Here is a 22,492-nt window from a genome sequence, read left to right on the forward strand (position 1 = left end):
TGGATGAGGTCATACTTGGACAGGCTGCAGGACACGGGCATCTCCGTGCTCCACTCGATCTTCCCGTTCTCAGACTTCTGGTGACCGGAGATCGTCCCCGACGGCTTCTCTGTGATGATCTTGTACCTGAGGCGAACAAACACCAGAGTCAGTATCACGTCAGTTTCTCTTGACGGACGAGTTCACGTTCTCGTGCTCTTACATCACTTCCTTGTTCCTGCGCGGCCCCTCAAATGGGCGGAACGGGAGGCTGCCGGTGGCGGCGTGATAGAACGTGACGCCGATGGACCACAGATCGACCGTCGCTCCGTATTTCTTCTGGTGATCTTTTCTCAGCACGGCTCGTTCATACATGTCGGGATGCTGCAGGACAACATCCTCTTTATATACAGTCACTGATATAGTTATTAATATATACAGTTACAGATATATATACAGTGATAGATACATACAGTTATAGATATATATATACAGTTAGTATACCAGATACTCCTCTGTGCCGTACAGGGACACGAACTGCTCGTCGTCCTCCAGCTCCCTTGCGGCTCCGAAGTCGGTCAGTTTGTAGACAGAACATCCGTCCTCTCCGATCACTCGCATGATGTTTCCTGGTTTGATGTCGCGGTGCACGATGCCATACTCCCTCAGGTGGTTCATACCTGCGACTGGAGGAGCCGCAGCAGCCAATCAGAGAGCAGCACAACCACAGACACAACGTCGTCATCAGTGAGTCACGTGACACGGCGACTCACCGACGTCGTGCAGCACGATGAGGAACTCGTCCTCCGGGAGTCCGTAGGCGTTGGACGACTCCTCCAACACGGTGTAGAGGCTCCCGCACGGACAGTACTCCATCACCAGGACCTTGTGACGGGTGTTGGACTGAGGAAAGAGACACACACGTCACACACACGCTGACTCTGTGTGTGTGTGTGTGTGTGTGTGTGTGTGTGTGTGTGTCTGTGTGTGTGTGTGTGTGTGTGTGTGTGTGTGTGTGTGTGTGACCGACCTCCTCCTCCACGGCGAACAGCTTCACGATGTTCTTGTGGTTCAGTTTCTTCAGAACCTCGAACTCTCTCATCTGGACGTCGAGCGGCCGAAGGAAACTCAGGTTGTTGAAGACTTTGACCGCGTACAGGTCCCCGGTTTTCTACACACACACACACAAACACACAGAAACCACACACACACACACAAAGGTTTTAACCAAACTAAACACACAAAGTGACGAGCAGCTCGACTGAACCTGATTCACTGAGTTTTACTCTCTGATCATTCCGCTTCCTGTCGTCTGCCAGAACAGACCAGTCAGCTGATCCTAGGTCATACCTAAAGGTCATACAGAGGTCGTACTGTACCTTGTGTCGTCCGCGGTACACGTTGGCCGTGGCTCCCTGACCCAGCAGGTCTGAGATCAGCCACAGGTAGTTGGTGGTGCTCTGCATCCTGAGGCCGCAGGTGATCCTGACAATACACACACACATACCTGATCAATACACACACACACAGCTGATCAACACACACACACACACACCTGATCAATACACACACACACACACACACCTGATCAATACACAAACGCACACACCTGATCAATACACACACACACACACACACACACACACACACACACACACACACACACACACACACACAGCTGATCAACACACCCACACACACACCTGATCAATACACACACACACACACACACCTGATCAATACACAAACGCACACACCTGATCAATACACACACACACACACACACACACACACACACACAGCTGATCAACACACCCACACACACACACACCTGATCAATACACACACACACAGCTGATCAACACACACACACACACACACACACACACACAGTGGATCGAGACACACGCACACACACACACACACACACAAACACACACACACACACCTGATCAACACACACACATACACACACACCTGATCAATACACACACACACACACACACACACATAGTGGATCAACACACACACCTGATCAATGCACACATTTGTATATGTATGTATGTGTATGTATATGTATATATGTATATATGTGTGTGTGTGTGTGTGTGTATATATATATATATATATATAAACTGGCACTTTGATACTTTTGGAACAAAATCAACCACAAAATGACGTATTTGTTTTGATTTTTTTAAAGAAGGTTTTGTTCCGGTGGTCGGTCGTTACGTCGTGACGTCACTGCTCGTCAGTGGGAACTTCCCGGTTCGGGCCTGAAACGTTAAACTTCCCGTGACGCGGATCAATGACGTCGTAGATGATGGTGATTCATGTTCCCCTGAAGATTAACGTGCAGCGCACAGACCCGCAGGACCCCGGACACCCCGGACACCCCGGGGCCGTCCCATGAACAGATTCACGTGTTTCTAACGTTTGTGTCGCGACATGAAAACACGAACAAGACGAACAGACGAACCTTGCGGAGCGTTAACGAAGCGGCGACGGTTCAAAATGTCACTCACGGTTTTTCTTGAAGAAACGAATCGTGATCGGTTTTGTTTATTTCCTCTCCTCGTCTGACTGCGGCCGATTCCTTCTCTTCCGCTGTTCGCTGCCCACGTGACGGACACGGACCAATCAGCGAGGAGAGAATGTGTGACGCACATTTACCGTAATACTCAGAAGAGAAGCGATGATTAAAAAGACATATATATATATATATATATATATATAAAACAATGTGCGCACTCATCACAGAATTAAACATCAGTTTTTGTTTTTTATACTTTTGTTTATTTTAACAGCTGAAGTTTAAATCGAGATTAAAACTGTATTGATACGATGCTGCGGTGACAACAGCTGATCCGACCTGTACTCGTGTGTTCAGGTTTTTTTCCCGCCGCTGCTCGTTATTACGGTAAAAGGAAAAGGAAACAAAATGTGGAAATGAAAACGATACTTGATATAGAACAGAAATATCGATAATCAATACCGATCAGGTATCAATCATCACACTGACTGTACAACTTAAAACATAATGATGATAACCACATTAATGATGTTTGATAATGATGATAATTACATCATATGATTTGTATTTGAATTAGTCTTTATTCAGACATTAAATCAAAATAACATTTCAGTCATTTTGTGAATTATTTAACATCCGTTTTATAATTTTTTTGTCGTTTTTACTCACTTCAGCACATCAGTGTTACTTACCTCGTGCCATTATCGTCTTATTCTATATGATTTATTTTAAGATATACCTTTATTCGTCCGGCAAATGGGGAAATTTGGTACGTCACGTCTTTATCAATCCTTCATTTAAAGCTGCGGTTTATTTTTATATGTATTGTTTCTTTATTGAAAGTATTTTGTGTCAAACAGTTTATATACAAGAAAAAGTTGAACTGATAGCTTGAATATATTAAATGTGTCACAGTTCATACACCAGGGGGCAGTAGAGGCCACTGACTGTTGTTGGCCTGGTAACAGCTCTATGTTATATATGGAGACAGATATATATTTATGTATGTATATAAAATCAAGATACGGAGACAGAGATTAAAGTTCAATCACTTTATATTTAACAAAAGGAAAAATAAATCAGCATCGATGATGAGTTACAACAGCTTATGGAGATGAACCGTACGCGCCGTCGCCGTCGTAGAAAAACATGTCGAGTCAAAACATGACGAGACCAAATGTTGGTCGTCTCCAAGAACTTCCTCACAAAGCATCATGGGGGAAAAAACACCACAACACAAACGTCTGTTTCCTGTTTAAACCTCAGAGGAACCGGAGACAAAAGTGCTTCTTTCTTTTCTTTTCTTTGACCTTTTTCACACGTTCGTCACGATCTGAACAAACTGTCTCAGGTCAAAGGACAACGTCTCCGAAGTTCCTCTGAACCTTCGCTGATCCGACAGTTTTAAAGTTCATCAGATTCTTGTGATACAATTTCTTGTAGGGACGTAGGGACGATTTCTTTGATTTTAATGCTGCAAATCTGATTTGAGGGAAAAATTTTACAAAAAAGTTCTGGTGAACCAACGAGAGGCTACAAACTTAAAGATATGTCTGAAGCCTTTTGTTTGTTTTGACGCCTTCACACGACGACGACGACGACGACGGTTTGTACCGGAAATCAGATAAAAAAAAATAAAAGTCCTGTAAAGTGCAGTTAGCGAATGAGAACTTCTCCCGAAGACGTGTGTGTGTGTGTGTGTGTGTGTGTGTGTGTATGTGTGTGTGTGATGGTTCCACAGGTAGATCAGCTGCTCGACAGACGTACGGAGGCGGCGGAGAGTCGACGTCACGTGTTTCTAGTGGTTTGAGTTTCTTTGATTTTTTTTTTTTTAAGTTTTTTAAAACAATCTGAAAAAACCTTGACGGTAAAGTTTATCTGGTTTGCACAGAACAATAATTTATGCACAAAAAGACACTGACTAATGAGTCGGATAATAATCAATGCACATGAATCAGTATCTTGTGCACAGAAAATATCTGATCCATAGTTTGTCTGTACGAAATTAAACTAGACTCACACATAAAGCGGCACTTTGTGGCCTCCGTACACATCTGTATGAAAAATAGGAATCGTCAAAATCTTTGATTGTTTCCTCCACAAGGGGGCGATGACGTCATCACATTTGTTTGTTTGTTCGTTCACAGCGGCCATTTTGATCTGAAGCTCCAGGTGAATACAGGTGAAGCGTCTGTAGCTGAACACAACACGACGAGCTCAAATGGCTGCTGTGAAAAAAAACTTCTATCTAATTTCATTAAACTTTAAAATATGATTAAAAAAAACTGAGGATTTTTTTTTCAGTGTAAAAAATGAAGATTTCACAACAGATGAAGTTTTGATTCTGAAACTTTCGATTGTCGTTAAATTCGCGCAGGTGTTTCGTTTCCTCTGATGACGGAAACACGACAACGCCACCGACATTCAGACGTAACGTTCTCTAGAAAATATATATTCGATATTCGTGGTCGTCACGAGAACGAGAAGCACAAAGAACAAACATATCGACAGAAATAAAAGAAGAAGAAAAGTCGTCCGGTGAACTTGAACAGAGACTGAACCTCGACGAGCTCGTCACTCGACTTGATTGACAGATTGTCACCGTACGTTTGATTTTTTCCTGTAGAAAAATATAATGAGGCAAATATAATAAAAAAGACGGAATGAAAAGTACTGCGAGAGTTTTCCAATGGATAAGATTTACAATGATTTTCTATATATAGCTTATAAATACGTTATATCTACACAACATGTGGTACAAAAATACTATGGAGCTTTTTAGTGGCCACTGGTTTCCTCCGAGCAACGACGGTAAAAAAAGACGAAGGTCGTAACAGGCACAAGGTCGCGTTGTCGTGGAAACGCTGCTTCTCCACAACATGAAAAATGAATAAAAGAAATAAAATCCGATGACGAGGAGAAAAACGCTTTGAGTCGACTCTTGTTCAACTGTTTCAGCGAGACAATAAAAAAGTCAAACAAGCAAAACGTTTTGGTTTAAATCACGATGGTTCTGATGTGAGCCACGTGACGCCGAGCCCGGCGGTTCTGGAGCTCCTGGTTCTGATGTGAGTCGCTCGCCGCTTCACGTGTGGTAGAATGTTTGGTACGGAGGCTCAGACGGACAAACGTCGAGCCTCCGTACCAAACGACGCTGCAGAATGAATATGTGCCTTTAGTTTTTATTGCTTCAACTCAGAACTTTATCGACTCTGCTCACGACTCACATCCTCCACAGACACGATGCCAGAACCAGAATCGGGTCCAGACTTAGAACCGGGTCCAGTTTCAGAACCGTGTCCTCCTGATCCTCCTCACATGTTCATGGCAGACAACATGGCTGCCGAGAGGTGGCAGGGGGAAAGGGGCTCCTCTGATTGGCTGCTGAGCGGCGAGGGGGCGTGGCTCCTCTGATTGGCTGCTGAGCGGCGAGGGGGCGTTGCTCCTCTGATTGGCATCTGAGCGGTGAGGGGGCGTGGCTCCTCTGATTGGCTGCTGAATGGTGAGGGGGCGTGGCTCCTCTGATGTGTGATATTTGGCGTCAGAGCGTCCCGGAGCTTCTTTCCCTCCGACTTTAAGGCAACGTATTTATATCTGTGATGATTTTAATAAAAACCTTTTCTTAAAAAATTTACAAATTTCTTGATACAAACTCGATGACGTCGTCAGTAAACACTGTATAGAAAATATATAAATATGCTTTTCTCTTTGTCAATGTACAAATGTTTCTCTTTGTCTCCTGGTTCCTCTCCTCGCTCACTCTCTCAGTCTCTCCTTCCCATTTTTAGCCTCATTTATGCACAATTGCTATTTACAGTGAGGGGGCGGAGCTGTGTGGAGGGGCGGGGCCTAGTGTGTGGGGGCAGGGCTCACGAGGAGTCCGTGCAGGGCGATGGCGGCGGCGGGTAGAGGTGGTGGGAGTAGCTGCGCTCGGTGTATGGCGACGGCGGGCAGCTCTCACAGTTCTCCTCCGCCGACAGGTACTGGCTCCGCGGCGTGGGCGGCGGCGGGAACGGCTCCGAGTCATAGTTGAGGTCGCTGGTGTAGCCCTTGGCAGCGGCGGTGGCGGTGCCAGACTTAGGCGGAGCCCGGCGTCCCGGTGTGTAGTCGCTGTCGCACACGTCGGTGCTGCAGGGGGTCGTGGGCGGGGCGAAGTGACGGTACGTGTAGGGACGATAGCTGAGAGACAGAAATACAAATATAACTTTATCAACTAAACACTGAAGACGTGAAGTGAACAGCAACAAGAGACATGAGAAGAGGACCAACGAGAAGAGAGGAGAGACATGAGGACCAATGAGAGGACAGTTGTTACCTGTACGATCTGTGAGTGGACGGACTGTTGGACGAGTAACCGAACTCCATCGTGTACTGAGACCGAACGGTCGCCGGAGACGGAGGAGGATTCAGGAGCTGAGGAAGATATTAAATATCAAAATTAACATGACGACATGATTATTACATATTAAATATGGTTTCAGAATGTGAGAGTCATCTCACCGGGGGGAAGTACGTCCCCTTGGTGCTGGACGAGCTGCTGGACGACGCCCCGGTGACGTGGGCGCGGTCGTACGGCGGTCCGCTGCTCCCGCCCATGATGCTGAGGGAGCCAATCACAGACTTCCCTCGGGACATCCCTGTGGAACAACAAAACGTTAGCGTCGTGTTTCATCACAGATGACGACATCAGCTGACCGGAGCGTGTGTGTTTGGTTCTGACCCGGGAGCGAGCTGGACAGCGAGCTCGGGTGCGGCACGTATCCCAGCGGCACCGACGACGGCCCGTGGACCACGAAGTCATTGGTGACCGTCTCGCCGTCGTCCTTCATCTGCGGACAGAGGACGCGCTGGCACACGAAGTACACAGCGCCCACCACGAACAGCACCATGACCACGCCCACGATGGAGCCGATGGTGGTGTTGGGCGGCGGAGGCGGCTCCTCGGTCGGATCTGAATCCACAGAAGAAGAAGACGTTAGAACAGGAAATGATAAATATTAATATTGGAACATGAAGAAGAAGAATATTCGACTCACAGCAGCCGAGCTCGTCTGAGTTATCAGAACAATCCATGTTGTTGTCGCACTTCTTGTGTTTCCCAATGCACTGACCGTTAGAGCAGCTGAACTGATCGGCTGGACATCGCACTGACACACACACATTAAATATGATCATTCATCTCCTCAAGTATATGATCAATAAATACATCAAACAGTGGAGCTGAGGGCTAGGGCTAACCGGCTAGCTACTGAGCTAACTGTTAGCCGCTAGCCCTTATTATAAATAACTGTAAATAATGAGTGAGGTATCAATTAAAAACATAAAAAAACCATAAGTGATATTTTTGTGACTAATTTTTTTGATCATTTTGAACCAGAAGTGTTTAGTCGGTTTACTTCCTGGACGTCCGTTACCTGTCACACCTTCACACTTGTTCTCGTCCGACCGGTCCTGACAGTTGAACTCTCCGTTGCAGCGCAGACTGAGCTCGACGCACTGGCGGCTGTCGCACTGGAACTCGGACTCGGAGCAGACGGGACAGTCGTCCTCGTCGCTCTTGTCGTCGCACTCGGCGTAGCCGTCGCATCTCCAGGCCTGAGGGATGCAGTCGACCTCGCCGGATGTGCAGGAGAACTGCTCCGGGGAACAGGTGGGCGGCTCTGAGGGGGAGGAGGAGGAGACAGGTGAGAGTCCCAAGAGTCACCGGCTGGTGACGTGACCAGGGTGAGTTTGAATCACTCACCTCCACAGGAGAGCTCGTCCTGCAGCAGCACCAGGTGGACGGGACACGAGCAGCGAGTCGTCCCGTCGCCTTTCACGATGCAGATGTGGGAGCAGCCGCCGTTGTCCCACGTGCACGGATGTTTACCTGAAATGTTTTTATTTAAATTAGGTCAGAGGAGTGGGACGATTATTTATTCTGTCTGGATGAAATACACCCTGAGATGAGGAGCTGATGGTATAAGGAGGTGAGGAGTGGAGGAGGCTGCGCCCCCCTCAGGCGGTGGGTGATGGACTCACTGTACTCGTGGGCGTCCAGCTCGTGGACGGCGTGGATGTCACTCAGGTAGGCAATGCGAGCCTGGATCTTGGTGCGTCCTTCCCTCGTGGTCTTGTCGATGCGTTCGATCATCTGCTGCTGCTTGTCGATCCAGTACAGGTGGTTCCCGAACACCGTCAGGCCGACCGGCTGTAGGATGTTGGAGTCCGCGATCACGATCCGATTGGCTCCTGGTTGGTTTGTTTGTGAAGCATCAGGGAGAAAACAAAAACAAGGTTGTCGGGCAAAAAACTTCCGGAACAAAGGCAACAAAAGAGGAAGAAACTGAGGGTGAGGCAAGAGGGTAGGCAAGATTAAGAGTAGGGTGAGGTAGGAGGAGGGTACGCGAGAGTAGGAAGAGGAAGAGGGTGAGGTAGGAGGGGGAGGGTAGGCAGGAGGAGGAGGATAAGGCAGGAGGCAAGAGGGTAGGCAAGATTAAAAGTAGGGTGAGGTAGGAGGAGGAGGGTAGGCAGGATGAGGAGGGTAAGGCAGGAGGCAAGAGGGTAGGCAAGATTAAGAGTAGGGTGAGGTAGGAGGAGGAGGGTAGGCAGGATGAGGAGGGTAAGGCAGGAGGCAAGAGGGTAGGCAAGATTAAAAGAGTAGGGTGAGGTAGGAGGAGGGTAGGCAGGATGAGGAGGGTAAGGCAGGAGGCAAGAGGGTAGGCAAGATTAAAAGAGTAGGGTGAGGTAGGAGGAGGGTAGGCAGGATGAGGAGGGTAAGGCAAGAGGCAAGAGGGTAGGCAAGAGGAGGAGGGGGGAGCAGGAAGAGGAGGGTGAGGAGGAGGATGGTGAGGCAGAATGAGGAGGAGGGTAGTCAGGGGGGACAGTGATGCACCGAGGTCAGAAACAAGAAAAACAGAAGATTAACAGAATATTAACATCAGTAAAAACTATATTTATATTAATAAAATCAAGATTCTAGACTGTAAATAAAGATCGTCGTGATCTTTATTGTCTGGCTGCAGTATAGGTCATAAGCCCCGCCCCCGTGTCTGGCTTAGCTGGTATAAATGCTGATCAACATCCACGACAGTTCCTCCAAAGAGTCTGATGTTTTTTTAATATGAAGAATGAAACATGAGAAGTGATTGGTTCGTTCCTGACATCTGAAACTCACCGGAAAGGTCGCTGCTCTCGATGCGCCGCAGGTCAGAGTCCACCCAGAACAACTTCCCCACCTCGTTGTCGATGGCCAGAGCGACGGGTTTCCCCAGACCACTGAAGAACAGCACCTCGCGCTCGGTGCCGTCCAGCGCTGCCCGCTCGATCTTGGGCGAGCGCTCCAGCAGGTTGGTGAAGTACATGTACCTGTGGGACGCAGCAGAGGAGCAGAGTTCTGATTGGCTCACTGGAACTGTTTGTTTCAGAACATCTGCAGACTCCATCTGTCCGACCACACGGTGACCCAGAGATCAGCGCCGGAAGGGAAACCTGCAATTATGGTTCAAAACAGGCGACCGGGCTTCACGAGGCTGAGAGACGAGAGAACAAACGACAGGAGCCGACGACTGAGACTAGACACGAGACACAGAGCGGCGAGGACTCGACCTGCAGGTCACATGACGACACCTGGAGCGTTTAAATGAATTTAAATTCAAACAAAGTCACAGTGTCCGTCCACTTCCTCTAACAGACGACAACTTTTAAAAAAGATTTAAAAAAATGATTAGATCAGATGAAAACAGGAAGTGTGCGCGGACACTGACCCTCTCTCCGGATTGACCACGATGGCCCGCGGCTTGTCGTGCTCGCCCCTCAGCACCACGCCCACCCGGCTGCCATCGATCCGGGTCACGTTGATGACGTTGGTGACCTCACTGGTCCAGTAGATGAAGCGGCTGTAGATGTCGATGCTCAGGTCGTAGAGCTGCAGCAGCCCCTGACTGGCTCCGCCCATCGAGCTCGCCACCACTGTCATGCTCTGAGGGAAGGAGATGAGAACACCGGTCAGACGGCGGCAGCGTTGGTTTCAGCGTCGCCAGGAAAACGAACGTGACGAGACGCTCACCTGGTTCCCGTCCTCCTGCGCTCGACGGATCACGTTCTGCTTGGAGTCGATCCAGTACAGCTGCTTGTCCAGCGGGTCGTAGTCGAGGGCACGGACGTTCCGCAGACTGTGGATCGGCAGGATGATGTCGGGACTCTGCTGCTCGTCGATCACCATGCGGTTGATGGCCGTCTTCTGGCTGAACAGCAGGAACGACGTGGGAGCTGCGAGAGAGACGGAGGCGGGTTTTAAATTCTGATTGAAAACTTTGTTATTGTTGTCGGGGAAAAAATCTGTCCCGACTCTCTGAATGTTGAGTGTGGTGTTAAAGTTGGTCTTCTGTCCTAAATGTACTGAGACAGAGGGTTTCTATGGAGAAAGAGATTCTGTTTGTTTGATGACGACATCATTCTGAGAGTAAGATAGGCCCACAGAGACCGGAGCCCATGAACTACACACACACTATCACACACACTACCAGACACCATGCGTGACACAGAATGTTGAGTGTGATAATAAGTTTGGCCATTTTTGCTAAATAGACAGTACAAAAAAACAACAATGATCGATACCATTAATAATTAGAGTCTGATTCATCTGAGTCTTTCACAGACGACAGTGTTCATGTTAACTGATATGAAAACTTTTATTTTACAGAATGAACTATGAAGAAAAGATGATTGTACGTTAAAATATGTACTTATTTTCTGAAGTCAAGTTCTATCTGAAGTGTCCTGGTTTGTCAAAGGTTAAATAGGTCAAAGTTCACACGGGTCTCACCACTGCATGTCTTGTTGTCGTAGTTGAGCGAGAAGTGGGCGGGGCAGCCGCAGACGAAGCTGCTGACGGGCACGGCGAGGCAGAGGTGCGAGCAGTGGCCGTTGGTGGAGGCGCAGGCGTTCCAGCCGCCCTGACGCGACGAGTGGAACACCAGGATGTCCATCACATAGTCAAGGTGGCCCTGGATCACGGTGCGGTTCTGACCGCTGGTCTTGTTTGCCCGCTCGATGCTGCGCTGGCTCCAGTCGGTCCAGTAGATGTAGTCCTGGTACTGGGTGAGGCCGAACGGGTGAGGGAGGTCGTCGGCTATGACCTCGCGCTCCTGACCTGCAGACCGGACGAGAGACAGTTCAGATTAGTATTATGATTCATACAGAGGTTGAACAACAACGATATTAATCAGGAATCGGGTCCATAGTTCTGAGGACGGATCGTTACCGAGCATGTTGGACGACTCGATCAGGGTGGTGTCCAGGTCGGTCCAGTAGAGGCGGCGCTCGGCGTAGTCGATGGTGAGCCCATTGGCTCGGCCCACGTCGGCCACCAGAGTGATGCGACCCGTCCCGTCCATCGCCGCTCGGTCAATTTTTGGTTTCCCGCCCCACTCGGTCCAGTACATGTAGCTGCAGACAGGAAACAGGAAACGGGTTTAATCTGAGAAACTTTAACCCAAAGATCAAACATGAATCAGAACAGGCGATGGTTCTGTTTGACACATGTTCATCGTTTATCGTAACTAAGTACTTTGCTAAAGTTCTGCTGCGTCCTCACCCCTCAGCCGGATCCAGAGCCAGAGCTCGAGGACTGTCCAGGTCCTTCCAGACCAGAACCTGCCGGTGTTGCCCGTCCAGTTTGGCCACCTCGATGCGGTTGGTGCCAGTGTCGGCCCAGTACAGGTTCTTCCCCAGCCAGTCCACCGCCATCCCCTCCGGGTAGTCCAGCCCGAACTCCACCACGTGCTCCAGAGCGCTGCCGTTCATGAAGGCCCGGCTGATGGTCTGCAGGGGTCAGAGGTCAGATTAAAGACATGAGGGGGGAGGGGTTACTACAGCCGACCAGCAGGGGGCCGTGACGTCACGTGCTCACCTTCAGGGTGATGTCCGTCCAGTAGATGCGGTTGTCGGTAACGTCAAAGTCGAGCGCCGACGCCTCCTTGACGCCGGTGAGCGGGATGGCCACGTTGTTGTTGTTGGTCTCCAGTGAGATGCGGCGGATGTCGGTGTGGCGGGAGAAGAGCAGGAACGCCTCGGGTACGATGCACGTCTGCATGTCGGCGATGAGCTCGAGGCCGATGGGGCAGCCGCACTGGACGCCCTGCGGCTTATAGAGGCAGAGGTGGCTGCAGCCGCCGTTGTCCTCCGCACACGGGTTCGTACCTGACGAAGGGGGAGGGGTTATAGATCTATTTTTCAGTCTAAAGTCGAGATGTAAACAGACCGAGAATGTGGATGGGACTCGAACGGTTCTGGTTCAGGGTGGTAGACTCACCGAAGGACTGGTGCACGTACGTGGCCTTCAGGCCCATGAGGTCCGGCAGCTGGTCGATGATGAACTCTCGCTCCGCCGTGCGCTTGTGGACGCGCTCGATGCTTCGGCGCTGCCAATCCGTCCAGTAGATGTAGTCACCGAGCAGCGTGAAGCCGAAGATGTGAGGGAGTTTGTCCTCCACCAGAACTCGTCGGCCTGAACCGTCCATGTCCATCACCTGGGAGACACACAGGTGGAGGTTACACACACACACACACACACACACACACACACACACACACACACACACACACACACACACACACACACACACACACACACACACACACACACACACACACACACACACACACACACACACACACACACACACAGCTCTGCACGTTTCATCCTCCTCTTTTTCCCATGATGCACCTCTGCCAGGCTACACACTGAGCGTGCTCAGTAGAGCTGGCAGCTCATCAGCCACTAATTACAAGCAACAGACGGAGCAAACAAACAGCGACAACATGTGGACGCCACATTTCCTCCTCTTCGTCTTCTTCCTCATCCTCTTCCTATTCCTCCTCTCACAGCAGCTGACGAGTTTCTGAACCCTGCGACGTTCTGCTGAACGAAGCTGAGACGACCATCAGCTTCCTGATCAGCGATCAATCTTCATGTAAGATTATAAAAACAATATGAGAAGAGTCAATGACCACAAAGCTTCATTAAAAAAACTTTTTATATTTCTCATGATGTCGTTAGTTTAAACCTGGATCCCGACGACGTCACAACGACGCATCACGACCCGCTGATCGATCAACAACAACATCTGTTTTCATTCATCAAAACTATTTTTTCACATTTTAGAGGCAAAACAATGAATCGATGATCTGATCAGTTCAAGCTAATCTGATCTGGAACTGGAAGTTTCTCGATCAGACTCTGATCGACTGAGAGACGTTTGTGAGTGAAGAAGAGAAATGTGAAGCATCTACAGGGAAGAAGAAACAATCAGCTCCGTCCTTCAGCCGTGGAGCGACGTGATACGCTGCTCGCAGAGCAGCCCCCGCATGGCCTGCTGCCACACACACACACACACACACACACACACACACACACACACACACACACACATACACACACACACACACACACACACACACACACACACACACACACACACACACACACACACACACACACACACACACACACAGTGTGTGTATAAATATAAAGAGAAGTTTCCATCCTGGGCCCGGTGCCTCAGCCAGCAGGTCTCCTCTGGTCGGGATGTGACCGCACTGCGGCAACGGGCTCAGATTCTGGGTCTATTCTAAACAGAGCCGACCGCATCTGCAGCGCCGGCCGCGATTGGAACCAGATGTGGGATCCAGCCGCAAAAACTCGGTCCTCAGAGAAACCGGGGGGGGGGGGACGACTGTGGGGCCCCTGGCCGAGGGAGACCCAAACCACCACTCCCCCCCTCTTCTTCAGGGCGGAGTGCAGCGGGGGTCAGGTGGAGTCCTGGATTGCGTAAGGACGCTCGCCAAAGAGAGACGATCGACTGACGAGTGTCAAACTAAAAACTACCGATAAACACCACCTTCTCTGTGGAGCTTTATTGTGGAGGGACACAGATGAAGACATCCACAGGAAGTGATGTCATCATCGTGTCTGTGGGAGGTTCTCTTTGTGTCTCCTCTGTTCAGATCATCGTCTTCTTCTATAATGGTGTTCACACTCGGAGGAACAACCACAGACGACCTTTGACCTTCTTCTGACGGGCGTCAGGACTTTATTCATTAGGTCAACAGGAAGTGTCAGTGTGTCTGTGACTGAGCCGCCCGTCGGGAGGTCGTGTTCGACAGTTAACCGTTATAGTGGGGGGGCGGCCATGACACCAGCGGGAGCTCCACTTTAAATAACACACTCACTCACTCACTCACTCACCTCGATCTTGTCCGTCTTGGCGTCCCCCCAGTAGATCTTCCTCTGGTCGTAGTCGAGCGCCAGCCCGTTGGGCCAGCCCAGCGACGTGTTTACCATCACCACTCGCTCCGTCCCGTCCAGATCCGCTCGCTCGATCTTCGGCACCTCGCCCCAGTCGGTCCAGTACATGTACCTGAGGAAGAGAGAAACGTCACGTGATGTCACAGTCTATCGACGATGTCAGTGACTGATGGTCATTTGCTCGTCACTGATTGGCTCACCCGGCGACGGGGTCCAGCACGATGGCTCTGGGCTCGTCCAGGTCCTCGGAGATCAGGATCTTGCGCATGGTCCCGTTGAGCCGTGTCACCTCAATCCGGTCCGTGCCGGTGTCGGTCCAGTACAGGTTCCGGGCGATCCAGTCGACCGCGATTCCGTCAGGGTGGTTCACCTGGGACGTGACCACGAACTGGGCGTCACTGCCGTCCAGCAGCGAGCGGCGGATGGCCTTCACGTCGTCATCCGTCCAGTAGATGTATCCGTCCACCGGGTCGTAGTCGATGGCGATGGCGTGGCGGATGTCGTCCACCTGCAGGATGATGTCGGTGAAGTCCGGCATGTCCAGAGAGATGCGCCGCAGGTCGGTCCGCCGGGCGAGCAGCAGCATCTGGGTCGCACCTGTGGACGGACAGGAAGGTCGGAGGTCAGACAAAACAATGACATGGCTGTCGAAGACGTTTATAGTTTTCATGATCCTGTTTTAATGGATCTAAAATAAAAAACGTAATAATTAGAACAGTTATTCTTTTGCAAAGTCGAGGGGTTGTGTTGCATGATGACGTCATCATCGTGTCTGGTTTTTTATTCATGTCAAGAATTTGTATCATTTATTATGATCTATTGACTCAGGACCTTGTCTGAGGTTGTTCAGATTATAGAGACACAAAGCATCTGAAGATTCTCCAGGAAATGACATCACAGGATGAAACCTGGAGGATCATTTCTACTGCAGCAGTCAAAGGTTAAAGGAAAAGAAGAGACTTTTTTTTAAACGTTCCATCATCAAATAAAAACAGTCAAGTAGAAATGACTTGTTCTTGTGTCAGCTCCGGGTCTGAATCATCATCACTGAGTCTTTGTGTTTGTTTTATGGCGACACTGAACAAAAGCATCAAATTAGTAGAGTTTTAACATCCCATAATGAACAGTGAGGGGGGGCAGTGAAGGGGTTAACGCTGGGCAGTGAAAGGAGCCATTGTCTGCAGGAGAACATGTGATCTGGTCTTTCACAGAAGCTGCTCCGCCCTCGCTCCTCCTCCTCCTCCTCCGTCACTCTGCAGCCGGAGTCACTGAACCACACATGTCAACAACAGAGGGGGGGGGGGGCTCGGTGATGGAGCGGGGCTACCATGGCAACTGCAGGTCAGCCCAACACCACCTCGAGGGCGATGACGAGGAGACGAGAGGAGAGGAAAGGTGGACGAGGTTTGAGATTAACTCATGTGGACTGTTTCTAATGCTTCTCTTCTTCTTTATGAAAATAACTCAAGATCCACATGAGTGAATAGCTAGCGGCTAGCTGGTTAGCATGCTAACCTCAGAAGAAGTAAAGAAGAGACATAAACAGATCCTCTCTGGAGACAGAAGTCGTTGAGTAAACAGCTGCTAATTCTAATGCTAGCTGATGTTAGCCATGTAGCATTAGCTACAACTTACATATAGCAGCTTTAATGTTAACTGAACTTGGCTCAAAATGTAAGAATCAAAGAGAAACTGCATAGAAAAGCATCAGAGCAACAGGCTGAACAATGATGATGATGATGATGATGATGTTCTTCTCACCGTCTCTGCAGGTCGCCCCGTCCTCCAGCAGCTGGACTCCCGTGGGACAGGCGCACTGATAGAACGGCTTCAGCGGGGAGAGCAGGCAGAGGTGGGAACATCCTCCGTTGTTCAGCGAGCAGGGAGTGTTTACTGTCAAGCACACACACACACACACACACAGGTCACATGACCGTTTCCGACCAATCAGGAGGCAGAATGAAGGACGGACAGTTTCGACAAAAAGCCTCTGACTCACCGACGAGTTGCCTCTTGGCGCTGAACACGTGGATGTCCATGGGCGAGAAGATGTCGGAGTGGACGACCCGCTGTTCGCCGCCCGTCTGTTTGCGACAGGAGTGGATGGAGTGAGTGTTCCAGTCGGTCCAGAACAGAGTGTCCTCGTACAGGGTGAGGGCGAAGGGGTGAGGCAGCTCTCCTTTCACCACCACCTCCCTGAAACACAACAACACCGTCACACTCTCCACTTCCTGTTTCTTCACAATCTTAATAAGGACCAAAAAATCCCAGGGAGATCTTAGGAAGGTGCGTCGTGTCCGTACCTGGAGGAACCGTCCAGGTTGGCGCGGTGGATGAAGTTGTGTTTGGCGTCGGCCCAGTACAGTTTCTGTTGACTGTAGTCCAGCGTCAAACCGTTGGGCCAGTAGATCTCTTTATCAATGATCATCGATCGATTCGTCCCGTCCATCCCCGCACGCTCGATCTTCGGGATCTCGCCCCAGTCCGTCCAGTACATGAACCTGAGAGAACAGATATCATCAGGACATGTTCCTGAGTTTATTAACCTGTCATAATGTTACCTAACCTGTAATAACCTTAGTTAACCTGTAATAACCTTAGTTAACCTGTAATAACATAGCTAACATATAACAATGTAGCTAAACTGTAAGAACGTTATCTTTGTCTAAACCTGGACAGACGTCCCTCACATAGAAACCGTTGCTAAGGGAGGACAGGAGGCTGGAACATTAATATCAGTCACAAACAGCAGCAGTTTGATCAGAACTTACAGAATGTTTGATGCTGTTTTTATTACTTTTAAAATCATATTTTGTCAGAGATGGCCCTTCCTGTTGAGATCGTCATTGTGTAATCTACGTAGTGACGTAATTTCATCACGTCATCGATCGTGATTATTTGGCTTCTTGTCATCCATCTTTATTTACAGTCTGTGGCTGAAGGATGGATCACATCAGATTACAGTGAGGGAATATTATGAATAAATCACATAACTTTATGTTAGACACAACAGACAGAAACCTCCTGATCTACTGTACAACAGACTGTGACTGTACATCAGACAGTTACTGTACATTAGACCTGATCTACTGTACATCAGATGAAGCAGGTTTGATTCCCTAGTCTCTCAGACTCCGGTCTGCACACTGTGGCCTCGTCCAGGCGGGAAAACGGAGGGAAGAAAAAGTGGGCTGTCTGCCGAGCCCACAACACGTCGCCTCACCACAAGAGCTGCATTGTGTTTGGTACCTGATGCATTAATCATCCCAGTTGAACCGGGTCCAGCTCTGCGTTCCACCGTGGACTTTTGGAAGAACCAATTTTTTTTCCTCGGCTCAACTCGACAACTGACTGAAAATATGTGGAGGAACGGATCCTGGAAAAACAAAACCAGTCCCGAGTCTCTCAGAAGGACCCGTCAGGACCAGCGTCAAATCATCTTTCACAACGTTTCACCACAAACGATACTGTTTGTCTTCAGTTCCTCAGTTTGACAGAACCAGAACCAGACAGAGAGAGAAACTGTGACTGAGCAGAGTTTTCAGCAGAGCAACGTGACACCCAGAGTTTCACAACACGTCCATCAGGTTCAGACTGAAACATCGTCTGTTGTGTTATCGGACCATGTAGCAGCACATGAATCGTTTCCCTGTGTACAGCGAAATGTACAGTATCACTGTACAAACAACAACTACTACACAACAGATCATAAAGAGACAAACAGACGTTCTGTTGGTTCAGAGAGACAGTCTGGAACTAACACTGATACGTTTACATTATTGCCAGTCTGTCCACTGATCAACTGCATCACGTTGCCGTTAGCAACGATCTGAAGGACAAACCAAGGACATCGAACCTGCAGTGAACAGCTGAGATCAGAATCTCTCTGATCCTGATCTGATCAAACACAGAGGAGGAAGAAACCTAATGAGTGAATTCATTACTGCCTCTTTTATCTGATGGATCCACCAGAGAGTGTGTGTGTGTGTGACCGTTCAAATATTTCAGGTGATTTTACACCAATGAAAACGTCTGTTGGTCAGATATTTCATCTGAGCTCTGGATTATTGTTACAAGGTTATGTGACCAGATTATCAGAGATTCTCTCTCCAGCTGATACAAGGCGGAGAGAGGAACCTGATTAACTGACTACTTGATGAAAACATCAGTTAACATGTACAATCTGCCTCAGGAGCCCCGGTGCATTGTGGGACTGATGACTCACCCTCGCTGTGGGTCCAGGGCGATAGCTCTCGGCTGGTCCAGCTCCTGCCAGAACAGAACCTTCCTCAAAGCGCCGTCCAGCTCCGACACCTCGATCCGGTTGGTCTCAGAGTCCGTCCAGTACAGTTTCCTGCCCAGCCAATCGCAGGCGAGTCCGTCCGGCGACGCGAGGCCCGGCACCACCGTCTGGACGGCGCCAGCGGCGCCCGAGCGGTTGTAGACGGTGCGTTTGATGGCTTCCTCGCTCACGTCGCTCCAGTAGACGAGGCCCTGGGCGAACACGTAGTCCACGGCGGCGGCGTCCTCCAGCCCGCCCACCACCACCGAGGCGTTGGCCTTGTCGTGTGCGGCGTCCACGAGACGGAGGTCGCGGCGGTTTGCATACAGCAGCAGCGGCTCGGCTGTAGGAGAGGAGGGGAAAATTATTATTTATTATTATAAAATAATGTGTCTGTGATCCACAGACGTCGTCAAACTCATGACAAATAAAACGTATCATAAATAACTATAAATAAACAGAAAACACAAATTTATCGAAATTAAATTATGTTCGCATTGTTTATTCTGTTAAATATTAATAAGCGTAAAAACTGATCCTATTTATGTTTGTGACAAATTTTTATCTGACAACTAATAAGTGGACGGAGCATTTATGAATATTGAAGACGACCATGTGACGTCACGAACAGCTGAGATTCATATCAAATATCATATTCTTAGTAATTTACCTTCTTTAAATTATCAATCAATCTAATTGATTGAACGTCTTGTGGGAACATGAATAACTACATAACACCATTTCCTTTTGCTCTTCAGGATTATTCAATTACTTTACCTTATTACTTCAATCATTTCATTGATAAACCTGGAGATTATGTCGACGTCGTCATATTAAATAATCAAACGTGTCTGTCGATCTACAGACGAGTCTGAAGCTTCTCACTCGCCTCCGTGTTTTTTGGTGAAAATGTAATTTTCCATCAGATAAAAGTCATAAGTTATAAAAATGATTTGTTGGTGATGATTCATATCTGAGGAGTTTTACCTCAAACATGTGAAACATCTGTTAAATCTTACAAACTGAACATCAACATGCTTTTCACTAATAATAATACATTCCAACATGTGGCAGACTAAAGTCTTTAACAACAGAAGAAGGTCATAATAATCATAATAATATGAATAATCAGTGAGTCGTAGATTAACGACTGAACCAACAGAATAAATCTCATGTCTGTTGTTGTTGTTTCTACTCTTATGATTCTGTTTGATCTTTATCATAATCAACAGATCTGAGTGGAGCAGCAGAGACAAAGTTACAGTTAAGTTACAGTCTGCCGGACGACAACAACACAACAACAACAGTGTGTGTAGTAGTGTCTGTAGTGTGTGTTGTATAGTGTCGTGTACATGCATGTGTAACAGTGTGTCTGTGTACATGTGTGTGTGTATCAGTGTGTGTGTTGTAATAGTGTGTGTGTGTGTACATGTGTGTGTAGTAGTGTGTGTGTGTGTGTATCAGTGTGTTTGTGTGTGTGTATCAGTGTGTTTGTGTGTGTGTGTGTGTGTGTGTGTACATGTGTGTGTAGTAGTGTGTGTGTGTGTGTGTGTGTGTATCAGTGTGTTTGTGTGTGTGTGTAGTAGTGTGTGTGTGTGTGTATGTATCAGTGTGTGTGAATCAGTGTGTGTGGTTGTGTGTGTATCAGTGTGTGTGTTGTATCAGTGTGTGTGTTGTATCAGTGTGTGTGTGTGTGAATCAGTGTGTGTGTGTGTGTGTTGTATCAGTGTGTGTGTGTGAATCAGTGTGTGTGTGTGTGTGTGTGTGTGTGTGTGTGTGTGTGTGTGTGTGTGTGTGATCTAACGCTGGTGTTTATGCAGCTGAGTGAGTGACTCGCCTACGTTAGCATGTGATGCTAACGGATGCTAACCCAGGATCTAAGGTTTCAGCCTGTTTACGTTACAAAGAGCGACGTCAGCTCCGGAGCTCCGCGGTGAGAAGGAGCCGCGGGCCCGGAGACTCCCACCCGGCCGACGGGAGGGCGAGGTGGAGGCTCCGAGCCCCGGAGCTCCGGTGGGACACGGAGCCCCGGAGCTCCGGTGGGACACGGAGCGGGCTAACGACGTTAGCTCCGCTCGGCAGGACCGGATCCCGGAGACGACGAGGCCCCGGACACACACCGACACCCCCCCGCCGGACGCGCCGCCGCCGCCGGAGGTCGCGTGTGTCCGGCGGCGGCGGCGCGAAGACGAACTCACCCCGGAGCAGCGAAGAGACCGAGGCCAACAACAGAGTCCGCAGCGCGACGCTCATCGTCCTGCTTCTCGGCCTGGCGCCGCTCAGCGCCCGCTGCCCATCGCCGCGGCCCGAGGCTCCACGAACGAATCAACTCTCGATCTCAGGGTCCTCGTGGTTCGGCGGCGGCTCGAGTCACTCGGTGTCCGCTCCCATCGCGGCGGAGGCGGCTGCTGCTCGTTCAGTGTGTCGGGGCCGGAGCTCCGCGTCTCACATTGTCCCGCAGGAGGAGGAGGAGGAACCGTCTGCTTCCGCCGTGGAGCTGTGGAGCGGCCCGCTGCCCCCCCCCCCCCCCCCCCCCCCTCCTCCTCTGCCCCCCGCTGCCCCCCTCCCTCCTCTACTCCCCCCGCTGCCCCCCCCCCCTCTGCTCCCCCCGCTGCCCCCCCCTCTGCTCCCCCCGCTGCCCCCCTCCACTGCTGCCCCCCTCCCTCCTCTACTCCCCCCGCTGCCCCCCTCCACTGCTGCCCCCCTCCCTCCTCTACTCCCCCCGCTGCCCCCCTCCACTGCTGTCCCCCTCCCTCCTCTACTCCCCCCGCTGCCCCCCTCCACTGCTGCCCCCCTCCCTCCTCTACTCCCCCCGCTGCCCCCCTCCACTGCTGTCCCCCTCCCTCCTCTACTCCCCCCGCTGCCCCCCTCCACTGCTGCCCCCCTCCCTCCTCTACTCCCCCCGCTGCCCCCCTCCACTGCTGTCCCCCTCCCTCCTCTACTCCCCCCGCTGCCCCCCTCCACTGCTGTCCCCCTCCCTCCTCTACTCCCCCCTCTGTCCCCCTCCCTCCTCTACTCCCCCCTCTGTCCCCCTCCCTCCTCTGCCCCCTCCCCCCCCCCCGCTGCCCCCCCAGTCTGTTGTTGTTGTTGTTGTAACTTTCCTGTGACTCATAAAACCTCAAATCACAAGAAAAATCAGGAGAATTTTCAGATTAAAAAAGATTAAATCTAAGGATTCTGATTCAAAGGTTTAATTCATGATTATCAAAGTTTGATGGAAGATTAAAAATCATGAATTATTTACCATAACTTTTGATCGAATCCTCGAAGTTGTGCAGATGAATATTTATAAACTGAATCAGAAACACTGACGACTCACACACACGTTCAAAAATCTTTTTTTTTTATTCTTACGAGAACAAAACATCAAATTCTGAACTTATGCAAAAGCTTCACTTCACAAAACAAG

General features: G+C 49.7%; 2 protein-coding genes across 4 annotated transcripts in view; both read right to left on the reverse strand.

Annotated features, from left to right (window-relative positions):
• The window catches only part of tbk1 (TANK-binding kinase 1), a 7,087-nt gene extending 4,468 nt beyond the window's left edge, over positions 1-2,619 (reverse strand). Inside the window, exons 1-7 of one of the 2 annotated variants that reach the window (XM_035619080.2) lie at positions 2,505-2,619; positions 1,359-1,464; positions 1,010-1,150; positions 753-882; positions 484-665; positions 203-363; positions 16-126 (exon numbers count right to left, since the gene is read on the reverse strand). In XM_035619080.2, coding sequence (XP_035474973.1) covers positions 16-126; positions 203-363; positions 484-665; positions 753-882; positions 1,010-1,150; positions 1,359-1,445 — 812 coding nt within the window. In that variant the 5' untranslated portion in view covers positions 1,446-1,464; positions 2,505-2,619. Of the gene's footprint in view, positions 1-15; positions 127-202; positions 364-483; positions 666-752; positions 883-1,009; positions 1,151-1,358; positions 1,465-2,458 lie in introns of both variants that reach the window. The other variant, XM_047335987.1, reaches the window with a different exon arrangement.
• Positions 2,620-3,549: 930 nt separating this feature from the next.
• lrp6 (low density lipoprotein receptor-related protein 6) lies at positions 3,550-21,556 on the reverse strand. Of its 2 annotated transcripts, none has more exons than XM_035610048.2 (23): positions 21,282-21,556; positions 19,027-19,426; positions 17,105-17,302; positions 16,801-16,997; positions 16,563-16,694; positions 15,002-15,398; positions 14,742-14,913; positions 12,807-13,023; positions 12,405-12,694; positions 12,090-12,316; positions 11,757-11,941; positions 11,319-11,645; positions 10,560-10,762; positions 10,258-10,472; positions 9,669-9,859; positions 8,534-8,743; positions 8,256-8,381; positions 7,936-8,172; positions 7,549-7,659; positions 7,233-7,463; positions 7,013-7,149; positions 6,828-6,925; positions 3,550-6,691 (listed from the first exon to the last, which is right to left on the reverse strand). In XM_035610048.2, exons 1-23 carry the CDS (start codon positions 21,334-21,336, stop codon positions 6,382-6,384), a joined length of 4,866 nt encoding a protein of 1,621 aa, XP_035465941.2. In that variant the 5' UTR covers positions 21,337-21,556; the 3' UTR covers positions 3,550-6,381. The 2 variants fall into 2 exon arrangements, with proteins under 2 accessions (XP_035465941.2, XP_035465931.2); XM_035610038.2 differs by having other exon boundaries at positions 7,927-8,172.
• Between the last annotated feature and the right edge of the window lie 936 nt (positions 21,557-22,492).

The sequence above is a fragment of the Scophthalmus maximus genome, chromosome 12, assembly GCF_022379125.1.
Source record: "Scophthalmus maximus strain ysfricsl-2021 chromosome 12, ASM2237912v1, whole genome shotgun sequence".
In the NCBI taxonomy this organism is placed as follows: Eukaryota; Metazoa; Chordata; class Actinopteri; order Pleuronectiformes; family Scophthalmidae; genus Scophthalmus; species Scophthalmus maximus.